Below are 15,814 nucleotides of genomic sequence, written 5' to 3'. Positions count from 1 at the left end.
GTAACCTTTATATTACCTAATGTTATGTGTGTTTAAAGAATGGTAATTAACTCATTTTAGATTTTCTGTTTGCAATGACCCTTTATGTTTCATATTGATTTGTGAATCTGTCGCCACCTTCTGGTGAGTGAAAGAACTTGCATCTAATAATTTGGAGGCTACACAAGAGCTCATTGATCACTGATCAGAAACACTTAAGACTGAGACAGTTTTATTATTCTAATCATATTAGTTGAATGACAATTGTCCTACTGTTTCATATACTTTACATTTTAGATAAATATTTGTTATACAAAACATAAAACATGTTTCATTACATAATTTTCAACCAGCCCTGCTAATACACATTTAAATGAATAAATATATATACTCTAAAACATTATATAAAATACATATAAAAGTTTTGAGGAATTTCAATCCATTTGTTACAAATGACAAATGAACGAAACCCCAATATCTCTGAAAGGAAGAATTTGTTTTCAACATGATGTTGAGATGATCTGAGGCTGATCCAGCTGATCAACTCGCTTTGCTTCACCCAGCGCTATGAATACAGTGACACCAATGACGTTCACCAGAGCCAGGATTGAGAACACATTCACCCAGGAACCTGTGATCTCAATCATGTAGCCAGACAAGTATACCAACAGCAAACCTGTGAAATACAGTACAAAGAGAATAAGATATGGGGAAAGAAGAAGAGCAATATATAAACAGGAATTAAACAGTACAAATGTGGTGAGATGTTAGATATAAGTAACTGCACAGGACTTGAATAACATTTTGCCGAATAGTCTAAATTATGAGAAAAAGTTTAAATTATGACATACTAAGTCTGTTAAAGTTATAATTATGAGATCAAGTGTAAATTATGACAAACATTTTAAATGAGTAAGTCATACTTCTAAGATAAAAAGTCAAATTCTACTTATTAATTATGAGATGAAAAGTCCAGACTATAAATTAAGAGTTGTAATTATGAGATAAAATTCTAAATTATTACAAGAAAAAGTCAAAACTATTACATACTAAATCATAATTATGAGATAAAGTCTAAATTATGATATGAAATAAATTATTCTCATATAAAGTCAAAATTGACAATATGTCTGACAGCGAGTTATGAAATTAAAAGTCAGTTATAATTGTCATAATTATTTTGTCATATATTTATAATTATGTTTTGAGTTTTAATTTGACTAAACTATTTAAATACTCCTTCTACAAGTATATTAATGTCCAGTGGACTGTATAGTCTGCATACATGTAATTGGTTACATTACAGAAAAAGGATTATAAACCCACCAGTAAAAGCAGAACATGTGTTCATAACCCCTGCAAGAAAGAGAGCAACATATTTAGAACAATACTCATTGTGTTTTAATGAAATAAAATAATTAATTTTTACAAGCAAGAGGTAGACTCACCAAACAGGGCTCCTGCACATGATGGTGCCTGGTCATGCACATTCACAGACACCCCACTGAAAATACACACACAGGTTTCTCTATATAATGTTAGCTATGTTGATTGGCTAAATCTTCTACACATTTATATTTGAGTATGAAAGATCTAATAGACTGTATACAGAGTAATCAATGCTGTAAAATCATGTTTTGGATATGACAGTTCATTCTAACCTATTATTAAATGTGGACAGCCCAACAGCCAGAGACACACAAGCAACCGCATGGATAAAGCTGTCCGTCTTACAGAGAAGGAAGATGAACACACTGGCTAATCCCATTGCACAGAACTACACAAGCATGTTTCAAACAGACACACACAAACACAATACAGATTATATATTTTGATGCATTATATGAATTCTTATGTTAATGTAATTGTACAGAATATCAGGGCAGAGTAAAGTTCATAGCTTATGTTTTGTTACCTGCATCAGTTTCCTTACAGATGCTGTCCCGCAGCCTGAAATAAAGATGAATATAAATGTGACTATTTACGGCAAGATATTTTGTTATGATTATTCACAGAAACATCAAGGTTACAGGGTAACTGCCAGGTTAAGACAAAGAGAAATGTCATCTCATGAGAAAATGCAATTAGAGGTGGCAATTTGGTATGAATTCATATGTTTTGATTTGTATGAAAATGTTTTTTTTTGTTTTTGTTTTTTAGAAAAAGTAAGCAAGAAGGTCCATCCCTAAACCTAATTGTCAGTGTGGAATAAGCAGATTGTATGAAAATGTACAAATGAAATGCAGAAATTCATACAAACTACCCACCAATTCGCGAAAACAAAATAGTTATGAATTCCCATCAGAGTGCGTTGGATTTGTTCACCTTGCATAATGAGATGATCAGAGATAGAGCCTCCAAACAGTGAAGTGGGTAAAGCCACAAACCAGGGGATCACATTAAACACCCAATCCTGTCATCAAACAAAATAGAGAATGCTTTAACAAATGACAACATCAAACAACCAGAACAAAACCCATCAAAACCTCATGAACTTCCTCTAGCCTGTTTGCGTGCACAAAACCTCATTCACCATCTTATGATTGAACATTTCGTTTATTAATATAGAGTTAGACATTGTAACTAACATATTAACAAATAACGAGAAATAACCATTGAAGTCAATTAATGTGCGATGGCTGAGGTACCTTGGCATGAGGAAACATGTCTTTGAAGAATGTTGGTAGCCATGACATGAGGGTGAAATACGTGCTACCAAAGCAGAGATGAGCAATGATCATAGCCCTAAAACACACACACACATGCAGTAAGCAACTCTGCATTAATACTCACACATCTTTTAAAAGATTGAAGGTTTAAGTTTATTTGAGTTTGTAAAATCAACATACATTCTATAAGAGAATAGATGTCCTAAAAAATTGGAAACTGTGAGGGAAAATGACAAAACTCAAAATGGAAAACCAAACATGGCAATGAAATGAGTGAAAACAGAGAGTAAAATGAGGGACATGAAAATGTTTTGAACCTCACCAGACACTAGGCTCTCTGAGGAGATACAGCCAATTGATTCTGGAGGATTCAGAAGCAGAACTACGGCTCCACAGTGGGTCGAGGGAGAAAACTGGACCTGTGACAAACAAACAAACTCTGTAGGGATATAAACCCGATTTCTGAATACCAGCGTGAGATGATTAAGATATAGCAGGGACCTCAGTACAGGAATCTCTTATTCTGTGGTGCTGCAAGGTGAGTCAGATTTTTAAAAATGGGTGATGTAAAATAACACTGGCAAAAAAAATAATAAATCCAGTTATTTTATCCACACAGTTGCTATGGCAAACACAAATACTGATTGTTTCTGATTCACTGCGACTTCTCTAGGAGACTTAATTATACAAATACTGCCCTTCAGAGCAATAAAACAGCACTCAATCAAGAAAGAGCACAAAATCTTGAGAACAATGCTATTTAAATTAAACATGTAAAGGATCGTATAAAGATAAGTACATTTTAAGTACCTTGCAGAAGACATTTCCATACACAACAGGTCCAGCAAACAGCAAGGAGACCAGCTCCATAAAACACACTCCCCCATCCAAACCAGTCCATCATCAGGGAACCCACACCTCCAACCAGCAGCATCCTAAGAGAGAAAGACACCTCACTTACAAAATCATGAATAGTGTGGAACACTACATTAAGGGATGTAATTCCAGAGGTGCTTGCATAAAAGAGTGAATCAGTTTTATTTCATACTTCAAATAAATAAATTAAAATATGAATAAAAATAGAATGATTGGGAAAACTTGGTATTATTCTTAGCTGGGTATTATTCTTACCCTAGGTAGCACCCACAGGCCAGTGTGCTCATCAAAAAACCTCTCTCTCCCTCCACCACACGCTGAGCACAGATACTGACAAGAGAAGGGTAGTGAACCCCTAAAAACAAACTCACAATCATGTTCTTCTGAGAATTACTCCTTGATATGCAATAACAATTATGCTCACTTTGAATTACTTTTTGCCTTTAAGGGGCCCATGGAAACCCATTTCTGCCACATAAGAAAAAAATGCTTTCAGAACAAAAAAATCATAAGTATGACAAAAAAAGTACTAAAATACTAAGTCACAATGATGAGATACTATAATTATGCGATAAAAAGTCAATATTGGGATACAAATCATATTACGCGACCTTTGGGTTACAAGTGCGACTCTCTAACCATTAGGCCACGACTGCCCTCAATGAGATAAAAATGATCAGATTAATGTTATAATTATGAAACATAAAGAGATTATCACATTAAATTATCACATATTAAGTCATAATTAAGATAAAAAGTTTAAATTATATTATTCCATAGTCTGTTGGAATTCTTGATTTTGATTGGCTGACAGGTATTCATTAAAGTCAAAATTATGCCAGTCAAAATTATCAAAGTTGAAATGGCATACTAAGTCATAATTGAGAAAAAGTTTATAAAAATTTATATAAAATTTGTATTCATGACATACAGTCGAAATTGAAATTATACATGCTTACAATTATATATTTTTTCATAATTTTAACTTTTTAATCTCATAATTATTACTTTCTGTCACTTTTTATGACGACATTATGAATTTTATGCCACATTTTCAACTTTTTTTCATAATTTCAATTTATGATGTCATAATTATCATGTACCAAATAGGCTTCCATAATGGGCAGAAAAAAATAAAAGTGAATGTAAAAAATGTGTACTACTGAAATTAGTCAGGGAGAGCCGATTCTGATTAAACTACCAAACTAACTTAGACCCACCCTGGTAATTACAGCCAATGCCCCCCAGCATCCAATTTCATAGACTTGCTGGTGGAAATTTCTAGTTCAAACATGTAGATAGATTTCTAAGACTCTTTATTACATTTTTCTGTTCCCTTTTTGAGGTAAAGAAATTTTCTGTCTAATTTCCTCTCATTCTTTTTACAGTTTTCTCCCTTTACTCCTCAACTGTCCCTCATAATGCTCTCACCCTGCATTACCCCCAGTAGAAACCTGGTCATTGTCATGGTAACAAGAGGTCGGAGTCCAATGTTGGCCAGAAGCGGGGTAATAGCTGTCATCACGGCCCAGGAGGAGGTGGACAGCAGCAGTACTCGCTCTCCTCCTATCCTGTAAAAACTAAGTGAATCAGTTTTATTTCATACTTCATATAAATAAATTAAAATATGAATAAAAATAGAATGATTGGGAAAACTTGGTATTATTCTTAGCTGGGTATTATTCTTACCCTAGGTAGCACCCACAGGCCAGTGTGCTCATCAAAAAACCTCTCTCTCCCTCCACCACACGCTGAGCACAGATACTGACAAGAGAAGGGTAGTGAACCCCTAAAAACAAACTCACAATCATGTTCTTCTGAGAATTACTCCTTGATATGCAATAACAATTATGCTCACTTTGAATTACTTTTTGCCTTTAAGGGGCCCATGGAAACCCATTTCTGCCACATAAGAAAAAAATGCTTTCAGAACAAAAAAATCATAAGTATGACAAAAAAAGTACTAAAATACTAAGTCACAATGATGAGATACTATAATTATGCGATAAAAAGTCAATATTGGGATACAAATCATATTACGCGACCTTTGGGTTACAAGTGCGACTCTCTAACCATTAGGCCACGACTGCCCTCAATGAGATAAAAATGATCAGATTAATGTTATAATTATGAAACATAAAGAGATTATCACATTAAATTATCACATATTAAGTCATAATTAAGATAAAAAGTTTAAATTATATTATTCCATAGTCTGTTGGAATTCTTGATTTTGATTGGCTGACAGGTATTCATTAAAGTCAAAATTATGCCAGTCAAAATTATCAAAGTTGAAATGGCATACTAAGTCATAATTGAGAAAAAGTTTATAAAAATTTATATAAAATTAGTATTCATGACATACAGTCGAAATTGAAATTATACATGCTTACAATTATATATTTTTTCATAATTTTAACTTTTTAATCTCATAATTATTACTTTCTGTCACTTTTTATGACGACATTATGAATTTTATGCCACATTTTCAACTTTTTTTCATAATTTCAATTTATGATGTCATAATTATCATGTACCAAATAGGCTTCCATAATGGGCAGAAAAAAATAAAAGTGAATGTAAAAAATGTGTACTACTGAAATTAGTCAGGGAGAGCCGATTCTGATTAAACTACCAAACTAACTTAGACCCACCCTGGTAATTACAGCCAATGCCCCCCAGCATCCAATTTCATAGACTTGCTGGTGGAAATTTCTAGTTCAAACATGTAGATAGATTTCTAAGACTCTTTATTACATTTTTCTGTTCCCTTTTTGAGGTAAAGAAATTTTCTGTCTAATTTCCTCTCATTCTTTTTACAGTTTTCTCCCTTTACTCCTCAACTGTCCCTCATAATGCTCTCACCCTGCATTACCCCCAGTAGAAACCTGGTCATTGTCATGGTAACAAGAGGTCGGAGTCCAATGTTGGCCAGAAGCGGGGTAATAGCTGTCATCACGGCCCAGGAGGAGGTGGACAGCAGCAGTACTCGCTCTCCTCCTATCCTGTAAAAACTATGTTCATCATCATCAGCGTCTACCACTTTCTAGAACTGATCTACAACCTGGGCGCTTCCCAAAAACACTCACCTATCGCTGGCATGGCCACCTAGTACCTGGGTAAAACAGTAACCCCAGAAAAAAGCACCCAGCACTATGCCAGTCTCGGTTTTGCTCCATCCAAATTCTTTTGCCATGGTGACAGCACAGATTGGCATGGCCATCCGTAACCAGTAGAGAAGACATGTGACTAACAGAAGCATCAGGGTCCATGTCCGGGCCAGTGGCCTGCAGCAGGTGGGACATTACAATTACAACAGTTCAGTCTGGTGGCCCAGAGCACAGCACATTTTAGGTGCCTCACTCTGCGGACAATGAGTTACAAATGGAAAATAAATCAGGAAGATATCCAATTGATGGCATGGGATACTTATACAAAATCTTCAGTCATTTCTGAAATTCAACGCTTTCAAAAGACCTGTAAAACATCCAGTCTATCTGATTAACAAAATGTATGTATTTATTTATTTCTCTTTAAAGTTAGGACTCATTCACCAAAAACGTATCAGGGGACTGCAGAGACAAAGTAGATGATTTATATGCATCTATTGCCAGGAAGCGAAACTGTCTGTTGAATGTCTATATTCATGTACCATGGTATCGGAGCAGAGTGTTTTAAAACAGCCATTCTGTAACCTCAGAATTTGATTAGTCAGCAGACAGTAAATACAGTCAGTAAATACAGTCGCACGGAGGCATCAGTAGGCTAACCAATTACCAGTGCAATGGTGTGTATGTATAACTATCAAGGAACGAAGATACAAAGTAGACGATATCTATGCCACTATTGCCAGGAAGCAAAACTAAAGAAAGGTGGATGGAGGACAGCGATGTGAATTTCACTGCCCATTGACAACTACCGCCGATTATAGGAGAATGATTAACTCGCTCCTGTGTAGTTCACAACAGAAACTATTGTTAATGCAACTGATGCACAAATACACTATGACATTTAGTAATGTTTTTAATCTCATTTAATAAACAAGTTTCCTCACACCTTGGCCATACTGTTGTCTTGTCGTTAATTTGCGTTATCTTTAACCCGAACGTATCACACACATTTCCGAAAGGTGTTTTCACAGAGTCCACAGGTGGTTTGAAGCGGTCTGATTCTTGCTCAGCTGCCATTATATCCAACTGAGTAAAAACTAGACACTGAGAGCCGGTTCTGTGCCAAAGAGGAACGTTTACTACTGGATTTATAGGGCGAGCAGTAACAAATAGGAGGTGTAAACACACCTACACGCCGCCACACCAACAATAAATGTTTGAAGAGCAACTCGTCCTGGTCTGCATTTCTTTTTAAGGATTGAAGGTGATTAATAGGTAGGAATGTAGCAATTTTTGTACAATTGGTGACGCAAGACCGCAGTAGGAAAACGTGTAATCTTGCAACATCATTCTGTATTAAATCTCTGTGTTCTCTATGAAATCTGGAGAAGCAGCCTTACAAAAAAAACCTCCAGTAAACAAAACCTACTGTGAAATCAACTTTATCCCAAACAAGCAGTACAAAATGTGAACAAAACTGAGACATAAACATAAGGCTTTAAGTCTGTAATGACAATATTTGTTTTGTACTTAAAATAGCTTATATAATGAAGGTCTAAAACTCAACATTGTTTACTCCACATTACCAGCATCTGTAGCTTCTCATAAATAAAAAATGTAGTTGTTGGATCCATGATAAAGATTAGTTATATTATATCAGTCTTTTTCTTTCCATCCAGGAGCTGATATTTCCCTAAAAACAGCCTAGCATGAAGGACATACTACTGTATGTGAAACCAGTGAAGAGGTTGGAATAAAATAAAATCACAAAACACATATGATATGACAGACTGAAAATTAGCAAAAACAGTATCATAGGAATATTCCATGTTCTTCAGAAAATAGGCTACCAGCATAGTAAATGGTAGATTAAAGTAAAAATTTAGGTTTAAGGGTTTCAATCAGTATAGTTTTGAAATAAATCATATACTGTTGATTAAGTTACTTTTTATAGAGGCATCAAGAAAAAACATATATAGATTTATATTTGCTATCCAGTCACTGACTGTTCATAAATAAGACAAACATATTCAAATGTGTCCATATGGATTACAGTCTCTACTTGGGGTCCTCAATCGTGCCCTTGCTGAGGTCTGTCATTCTGGAGTATTTCACTTTTTTCTGGTCCAGTTCGTTTTGAGCCCACAGTAAAAGCTTCAGCAGCTTTGCTAATTTTGGAGTAGATTCCCTGTTCTCATAGTCTAGAACAGCCTGGTTCACCTCGCTCCACACCTATAGAGGCAGACAGAACCCGGAATTAAGGAGGGAGGAACAAGTGCAGAATTCACAACAGGTACAGTAATGCCCCCTACTGTATATAAAGGAGAATCAACTGTCATGGAAACAAAGATCACTAACTTGTCATTATGGTTATGTACTAGGGGTGGTACATAACCATAATGACGATTTTTGATCATGGACGATTAAAATGTCTCCACAATCTGCTTTTGAAGAAATATCGTAGTATCGCGCTACAGCGCACATTCTATCAGCTGCAGTTCTGGTGCCTCCGTCTCAATATAATGTCCAACGCGACATAAATTCATATCAAATACTAACTCAGCATTAGAGTTACACTTACGGGACATTGTACTTATTTGCAATCACAAAATTACATTATTTTCATGTGCTTTAACGCCTTGCCAGTTAAAGGGGTGGTTGATCAGCTTTTTTCGAAGGCTTGATTTGTGTTTATGCAGCATAACGTGTTCATGCTTCATTAAAAAAAAAACACATTATTTTCACATATTTTACCTTTATTCTACGCCGCTGTTTCCATTCTCGTCAAAACGGTCTGTTGAGTTATTGGTTCTTTGAAGCCCCTCTCTCAAAACTATGCAATTGGGCTCAGATTGGTTAGCTGGCCCAGTGTGTTGTGATTCGCTAACCGCCTATAATGCACGATGTCCGGAAACGTAACTTCCCTTTACCATTACGGATAGTTGCATGTTCACGGGGGCAGGGTTTATGCAAACATCGGGGTTAGTGATGTCACAAACCTGGGAAGAAGCTCGTTGTAGTCCCTACCAGCCTTTTTTTGTAGTCATTAAACAGCGATTTCTTTAAAAGAAAATATCTCCCTTTGCATTGAACTTTGAGCGTCGTAACTTTGCAGACTTGTTTATGCTCTAACAGCAACATTACACACTAACTAAAGTTAAAAAAGGGAAATCATAATCAACCACCCCTTTAAACATTTAATGTGCGTGCTGTTCTGACGTGCGTTTTTTCTGAGCACATACACCTGAGGCGCGCACACTCCAAAAAGCCTGTCAAACAGCGCCTGATTACTGGACAAAGTTATCTTTCACGTCTGATTGTGCTAATACTGTGGAAGAGAACTGAACTGAGCTGGACGATGACATCACTGAATCAGCAACGAACTGACTTTAACTGATAAACTGACTGTTCTATTGTCCTTTTGCATTATTAGCACATGGTTTTCCTGTTTAACACTGTAAAGCTGCTTTGACACAATCTGTATTGTATAAAGCGCTATATAAATAAAGGTGAAAAACACACAAGGTTTACATATAAACACAGTTGGTTATGTCCAAAGTGAAAGTAAACAGTTGAGAGAAAAACTAATGCGTGCAGGTCTTAACGTGACAGCCGACTAATTGTACTAAACATGCTGCTGCTTGTCATTAAAGGGATAGTTTACCAAAAAATTACAATTCTGTCATTATTTACTCACTCTCATATTGTCCCAATTCTTGTGCTGAACACAAAAGTAGATATTTTGAAGAATGTGGGTAACCAAACATTTGCTGGTATGGGGGTAGAATTGTTGCTTAATTCCAAATAAATAGATTATGATCCACAAATAAATAGAATGTCCCCTTAGACTTTGATAGTAGGAAAAAATATATACTATGGAAGTCAATGGGGACCAGCAACTGTTTGGTTACCCACATTCTTCAAAATAACTTTAATGTTCAACAGAAGAAAGAAACTCATTCATGTTTCAAACTAATTAAGAGCGAGTAAATTATGACAATTTTTTTTTTTTTTTTGGGGAATTATGCCTTTAATGTTAATAAAACAACAAAACAAAAAAAAAGAGAAAAAACACACAATGCTCTTGACTAGGGATGTAACGATTAACCGCGAGCCGGTCGAAAATCGATTCAAATGTGTGACGATTCAAATCGGTCGAGATGCCAAACAAATTGCGATACAATTGGAGTAGGAGTTTATATGAATGTATCTCTGAGGGGAACTGACTATCTTTAGAAAAGTTTACGTGGTATTTTCTTTTCATCTTGCCTCTGAACAGTGTATATTAAAGTAGTGTTCATAAGCAGCTCTGCTTTGTTTACAGCGGTAACCAAGGAAACACTGTCATTGCTGTTCATAAGCGCCACCTGCTGTCAGAGAGTGAATCTGCGTCTCATTCAAGCTCGTCTGCCGTTTCGTTCAGATATGTTTTATGTAGTATAGTTTCACAAAACTAAAGTCAGAGCATTCTGTTTTTGCTTCAAATTTCGAAATGATAGTCTAATTTAGATTAAAAACTACTCATGTTGCATGTATGCTGCATCTTTGTTTGGATCATGATTAAAATACAGTGGTTGCCTCTAATTTTAAATGGGAAGAGCACAGACAAAGCCTTAGTTTGTTCATATTAAGAGATTTCTTTTATTTGTGTAACTTATTGTTTGATTTGGGGTTAATTTTTATATTTGTTCATTCAATTTCTTGAATGCTACTGCTAAATACACCTACTCTACCTGAACAATAAAGCACTGTTTGTTTTATTTGTATATTATGTGTATTTGTAATGTATCATTATCATATCAAATATCTTTGTTCTTATTTTTTAATAAAAAAGATAAAATAATGACAAAGACTTTTATCTTCGCCCACTTTGGCCTTAATGTCTGCCATTATTTTTTATTTTATATTCGGTTACCTTATAAGGCTTTGTTTTTGAAATAGGGAAATTAGTTTGGCTGTACTGCTCAGACAACTTGCAAATATAAAAATGTTCCGAGTGATAAAATCATGATTTTCCTGAAAAAGAAATCATGACATTATATTTTTTCCATATCGCTCACCCCTATTATGTCCTACACAAAAAAAGCACAAATACCTTCTGCCTCTGCATCATATTGAGCAGGTCTCCAAACGGCGATTCTTCAGGGTTGTCGAAGGCGAGCAGTGCCAGGGTTCGCTCCATCTCAGTAAGACATTCTCTGCTCTCCTCTCCCTGTTCAGCCAGCTGTGACTGCGCAAACTCCAGCGCTGCCTCAGTCTCCCGCAGACGAATGAGTTCAATCAGATGCTGCTGCTACAAGAGTTTAAAAGAAAAGTTAACAACAGTTTCACAATGAAGATCAGGTCAAGTTTTACTATAAGAATTGTTTTCTTTTCAGTACTTTTCAATTTTTGTCATCTGGGGTGGAACAAGAGGCCTTCATTTCTATGTTTGCTTGTGCATTGTAAATAAACACAACATGCATGGATTCTGTCATGGTTTACACTGGCTCTCTAAAACGCTCTCTTAGGCCTGGTTTATACCTGCAATTTAGATGCATTTTTGCTGATCCGATCACAAGTGAATGACACTAAATACAGGTGTAAAGAGGGTCTAAAAGTTTGGGGAAGTCGTGGCCTAATGGTTAGAGAGTCGGACTCATAACCCAAAGGTTGTGGGTTCGAGTCTTGTACCGGCAGGAATTGTAGGTGGGGGGAGTGAATGTACAGCGCGCTCTCTCCCACCTTCAATACCACGACTGAGGTGCCCTTGAGCAAGGCACCGAACCCCCAACTGCTCCCCGGGCGCCGCAGCATAAATGGCTGCCCACTGCTCCGGGTGTGTGTTCACAGTGTGTGTGTTCACTGCTGTGTGTGTGCACTTTGGATGGGTAAATGCAGAGCACTAATTCTGAGTATGGGTCACCATACTTGGCCACATGTCAAGTCTCATGTCAAGTCATGTCAAACAAGCTTGTCCAATTTCAACCACTTCCAGAGGTAGTTAAAAACGGATTGCTTTCATAGTTTAGATGCTCATGTGGTGAAATGTGTTCAAGCAACCACAAAAGACCACTGTCTCACCGCCTACTTCCCTAACATGTAATATTTTAATGGGACAGGTTTTGAGAAAGCACAATAAAACAGTCGATTCAAACTATGGTATATTGTGCCAAAACCCACAGATTAAGATTGAAATCGCAGTTAACTTATGCCGGGTTCACACTGCATGATTTTAACCCCGATGTTCACTCGCTGCAGTTTTGTGGAAATCGCAGATTAATGCCCCAAATCAGAGGCAAATCAGTGCTCGGTCACACGAGTGACAACCACGTAGTGTGCATTATCAAAGACGCAATCTGAGAAAAGCGCTGTTGGCGATTGTCTGCAATTCTTGCTATTGAAAAGTTGTGTAATGTGTGACCCCTTCTCACCGATCTGTCATATAGTGTGCACACAACATGAACTAGATGGTACCCCAGCCAGTCATGCAGAGTGAGCAGCAATCCGGCGACTTTGAAAGTCGATTTTCAATGATTTTCAAAGTCATCGGATTGCTGCTCACTCTGCATGAATGGCTGGGGTACCATCTAGTTCCTGTTGGCTTAAGGTGACCAAATGTCCTCTTTTTCCCAGACATGTCCAGGACAGAATTTTATGAATTGCCTAGACCAGTGGTTATCAATTCCAGTCCTTGCGTACCACCATATTTTGCATGTCTCTCTTATTTAACACACCTGATTCAGAAAACCAGCTCATTAGAAGAGAGCTCCATGCAAGAACTGTGTTCAGATTGACATGGTCCCTACACAGTGTTCTTTGCTCACAACTCCCTGAGCACGGGAAATCTGTTTAAGTTTAATTCACTTCGGAACATTAATTCACGTATTTGCGTTACGCCACAGCCTGCAATGTCTTTACACACCGAAGAAACTTACTAAAGAAGTGTGACATAATACACCTCTGTAAATAAATACAATTTAAATTCATGTTTCACACACTTTAATGCCCTTTGAATGGAACATATACGCTCCCTTCGAACTGGAATCATGGTGGAATATCCGGTGATGTCCACTTCGCAGGGCACTTATGGTCAAATAGAACATTCGTCTGAAGTGATAAAAGATACATACAAAATAGGCAGAGCGGGGGTTGCGAGGAATGGAATTGAGAATTGATGTTTTCCTATTAACATTCTCTCTAATGTTCTCATATATGTATGTGTATTTGCATTGTTTTAACCTTTCTCTGTAGATCCCACCTTCTTGCACGCCACAATTGGTTGATTGTCTGTACAAAGTCTGCACACTATTGGTCAAAGTACGTTTCAGTAATTACCTTCAGCAAGTATAAAAACAATAGGAAAGCAAAGCCAAAACCAGGACATTTTAGGTAATTTAGAGATCTAGAGCAGGACATGCAATGGTCACCCTATGTTAACATTCATATTCTTTCCTTTGCATGCAAGTAGTGTAATGGCTTCATTTTCGTATTTGTATTCATATGCTGCATTCAGCCTGCCGCAAAAGTGATGTAAAGTGTGACGAAATAACAGGGGTCGGTCTAGCAGGAAACACATTTAAAACGCATCTTAATACCAGGTGTGAACAGGACTTTAGCCATCTCCCTCCTTCCAAGAATGTCCATATGAGGTCAGATGTTTACCTGAAGGTGAAAGTATAGGTATCGTTTGGTGTCGAGGAGCTCTGGGTGGAGGCTGTTAATGAGAGCAATGGCTTCCTGGATCTGACCTTTCAGAACCATTTCCCTGATCTTTATCCTCTCATCCAGAGAGTCCAGATCCACATTCGGCTCAATTCCAGATTCCATACGAAACTTCTCTGCAGCCTCTTTAAATCCCTCTGTGGAATACAATCATGATCAGAGCGGAAGTTTATGTATTTCATATTGCATTAACATTATATTAACAGTATATTCATATTTATTTTAATTTACACATATCTGTGCATTTGACTTCAATCAACCACTATACTATAAAATAATACTGACATACCTGTTACTAGATAGTTCATGATAAGCCTGTTCATATCTGCCCTCTGAATGTGCACATTATTCAGTTTATCCATCCATTCCTCCTTTGTAATATCCTCAGGCTTTTCTGAATAACTCATCATGGATGTACTGTGGTAAACATGACATGTAAAAAAAAAAAAACATTTTGCAGACATCCAAAATAAAAAAATGCACGTGCACTAACTTTTAAATGCTATTATCAGAGAAGTAGTTTCACTTTTAGTGACCACTGTTTCTAGCTGTCCATGTTATCAAAAAAGAAAAACCTATTTTCGCTTTTAAGTAGTCTAAGGTTGCGATGTTGGTGTTTGAAGGTAAATGAATGAACTGCACTGAGCACATTCATATTTTCGCGGTGTTTCTGCTCATAGACAGCACAACAGAGCAGCCTGCGGCTCACTGGCCAGTCAACAGTGTATGCGTATTTGGAATGGTAACACTGATGCACTTGACAGGTTTAAAATGATTAAAGACTCGTTATTAAGGGATGAAATTTCGCATTAATTATTTTTCGCTTTTATCAAGGCATGAAAATAAACTAGCCCTGAGTGCATGAACCTCAGCAGCGCGTGAGACTTGCAGACGGGCTTGTTCAGCTATTTTCAAACAATAACATTTGCGAATGACCATGCATGAAAACAAAATAATATTCAATTATATTAATTTTAGCTGTTGTTTATTCACGTTATTTGTTTTCTTCTCAAAATAAGAAGAATGATGATAAAATACTTACTGTTTACGGTTATAAATAGCGGTGGGCCTCAGAGAAGGTCACGCGATAATAGAGGAGAGCTCTTAACGAGACTTGAGGGGAGGTCAGTGATTGGTCGGAATATTGACGTCACGGTTGCTGTGGCAAAGCTGGTAAGGTTGCCAGATCGTAGGGAAAAGGAAGAAATATATTTTATATATATATAATTTTTATTTAAAAAAATATATATATATTTTTGTTCCTGTAAGTTATATGATTGTAATAATGTGAATAGGTTGTGTTGTATCTATATGTTAAAATCTTTTGTTAATCTGTTTGAAGCAATAAAAAATAAAAAAAAGGTTGCCAGATCGTTTTACTTTATATAATGTATTTTATATTACCCCTGGCCCTGTGTTTTTGTTGTTGTTGTTCTTTATTTATTTTTGTCTTGTGATTTTGTTGTTACTAGGGTT

The 15,814-nt window shown here is 36.5% G+C and overlaps 2 protein-coding genes across 2 annotated transcripts; both read right to left on the bottom strand.

Annotated features, from left to right (window-relative positions):
- Positions 1-377: 377 nt before the first annotated feature.
- Positions 378-8,499, bottom strand: LOC107549524 (solute carrier family 17 member 9-like). Its single transcript, XM_016230646.1, has 13 exons — positions 7,581-8,499; positions 6,614-6,811; positions 6,390-6,529; positions 5,214-5,313; positions 3,459-3,583; positions 2,971-3,067; positions 2,628-2,724; positions 2,305-2,392; positions 1,895-1,929; positions 1,641-1,756; positions 1,428-1,483; positions 1,306-1,335; positions 378-655 (listed from the first exon to the last, which is right to left on the bottom strand). Exons 1-13 carry the CDS (start codon positions 7,709-7,711, stop codon positions 480-482), a joined length of 1,389 nt encoding a protein of 462 aa, XP_016086132.1. The 5' UTR covers positions 7,712-8,499; the 3' UTR covers positions 378-479.
- A 28-nt stretch (positions 8,500-8,527) lies between these two features.
- Positions 8,528-15,457, bottom strand: LOC107549514 (glucose-induced degradation protein 8 homolog). The gene is made up of 5 exons (XM_016230633.1): positions 15,381-15,457; positions 14,628-14,755; positions 14,279-14,475; positions 11,730-11,927; positions 8,528-8,866 (listed from the first exon to the last, which is right to left on the bottom strand). Exons 2-5 carry the CDS (start codon positions 14,746-14,748, stop codon positions 8,693-8,695), a joined length of 690 nt encoding a protein of 229 aa, XP_016086119.1. The 5' UTR covers positions 14,749-14,755; positions 15,381-15,457; the 3' UTR covers positions 8,528-8,692.
- Positions 15,458-15,814: the final 357 nt, after the last annotated feature.

The sequence above is a fragment of the Sinocyclocheilus grahami genome, unplaced genomic scaffold, assembly GCF_001515645.1.
Source record: "Sinocyclocheilus grahami isolate Dianchi unplaced genomic scaffold, SAMN03320097.WGS_v1.1 scaffold16.1, whole genome shotgun sequence".
Classification (NCBI taxonomy): domain Eukaryota; kingdom Metazoa; phylum Chordata; class Actinopteri; order Cypriniformes; family Cyprinidae; genus Sinocyclocheilus; species Sinocyclocheilus grahami.
This window is presented reverse-complemented; position numbering and strand designations above follow the sequence as displayed.

Bases quoted from the DNA above. Each gene is read 5' to 3' on its own strand.
- LOC107549524 (XM_016230646.1), bottom strand. From the start codon at position 7,711: ATGGCAGCTGAGCAAGAATCAGACCGCTTCAAACCACCTGTGGACTCT. The intron at 6,530-6,613 runs GTGAGTGTTTTT...TAGTTTTTACAG, and splicing joins GGTGGCCATGCCAGCGATAG to GATAGGAGGAGAGCGAGTAC. The intron at 656-1,305 runs GTGGGTTTATAA...TGTATTTCACAG, and splicing joins CACATGTTCTGCTTTTACTG to GTTTGCTGTTGGTATACTTG.
- LOC107549514 (XM_016230633.1), bottom strand. From the start codon at position 14,748: ATGATGAGTTATTCAGAAAAGCCTGAGGATATTACAAAGGAGGAATGG. The intron at 14,476-14,627 runs GTATGTCAGTAT...TGTATTCCACAG, and splicing joins CATGAACTATCTAGTAACAG to AGGGATTTAAAGAGGCTGCA. The intron at 8,867-11,729 runs GTATTTGTGCTT...CTGCCTCTATAG, and splicing joins ATATGATGCAGAGGCAGAAG to GTGTGGAGCGAGGTGAACCA.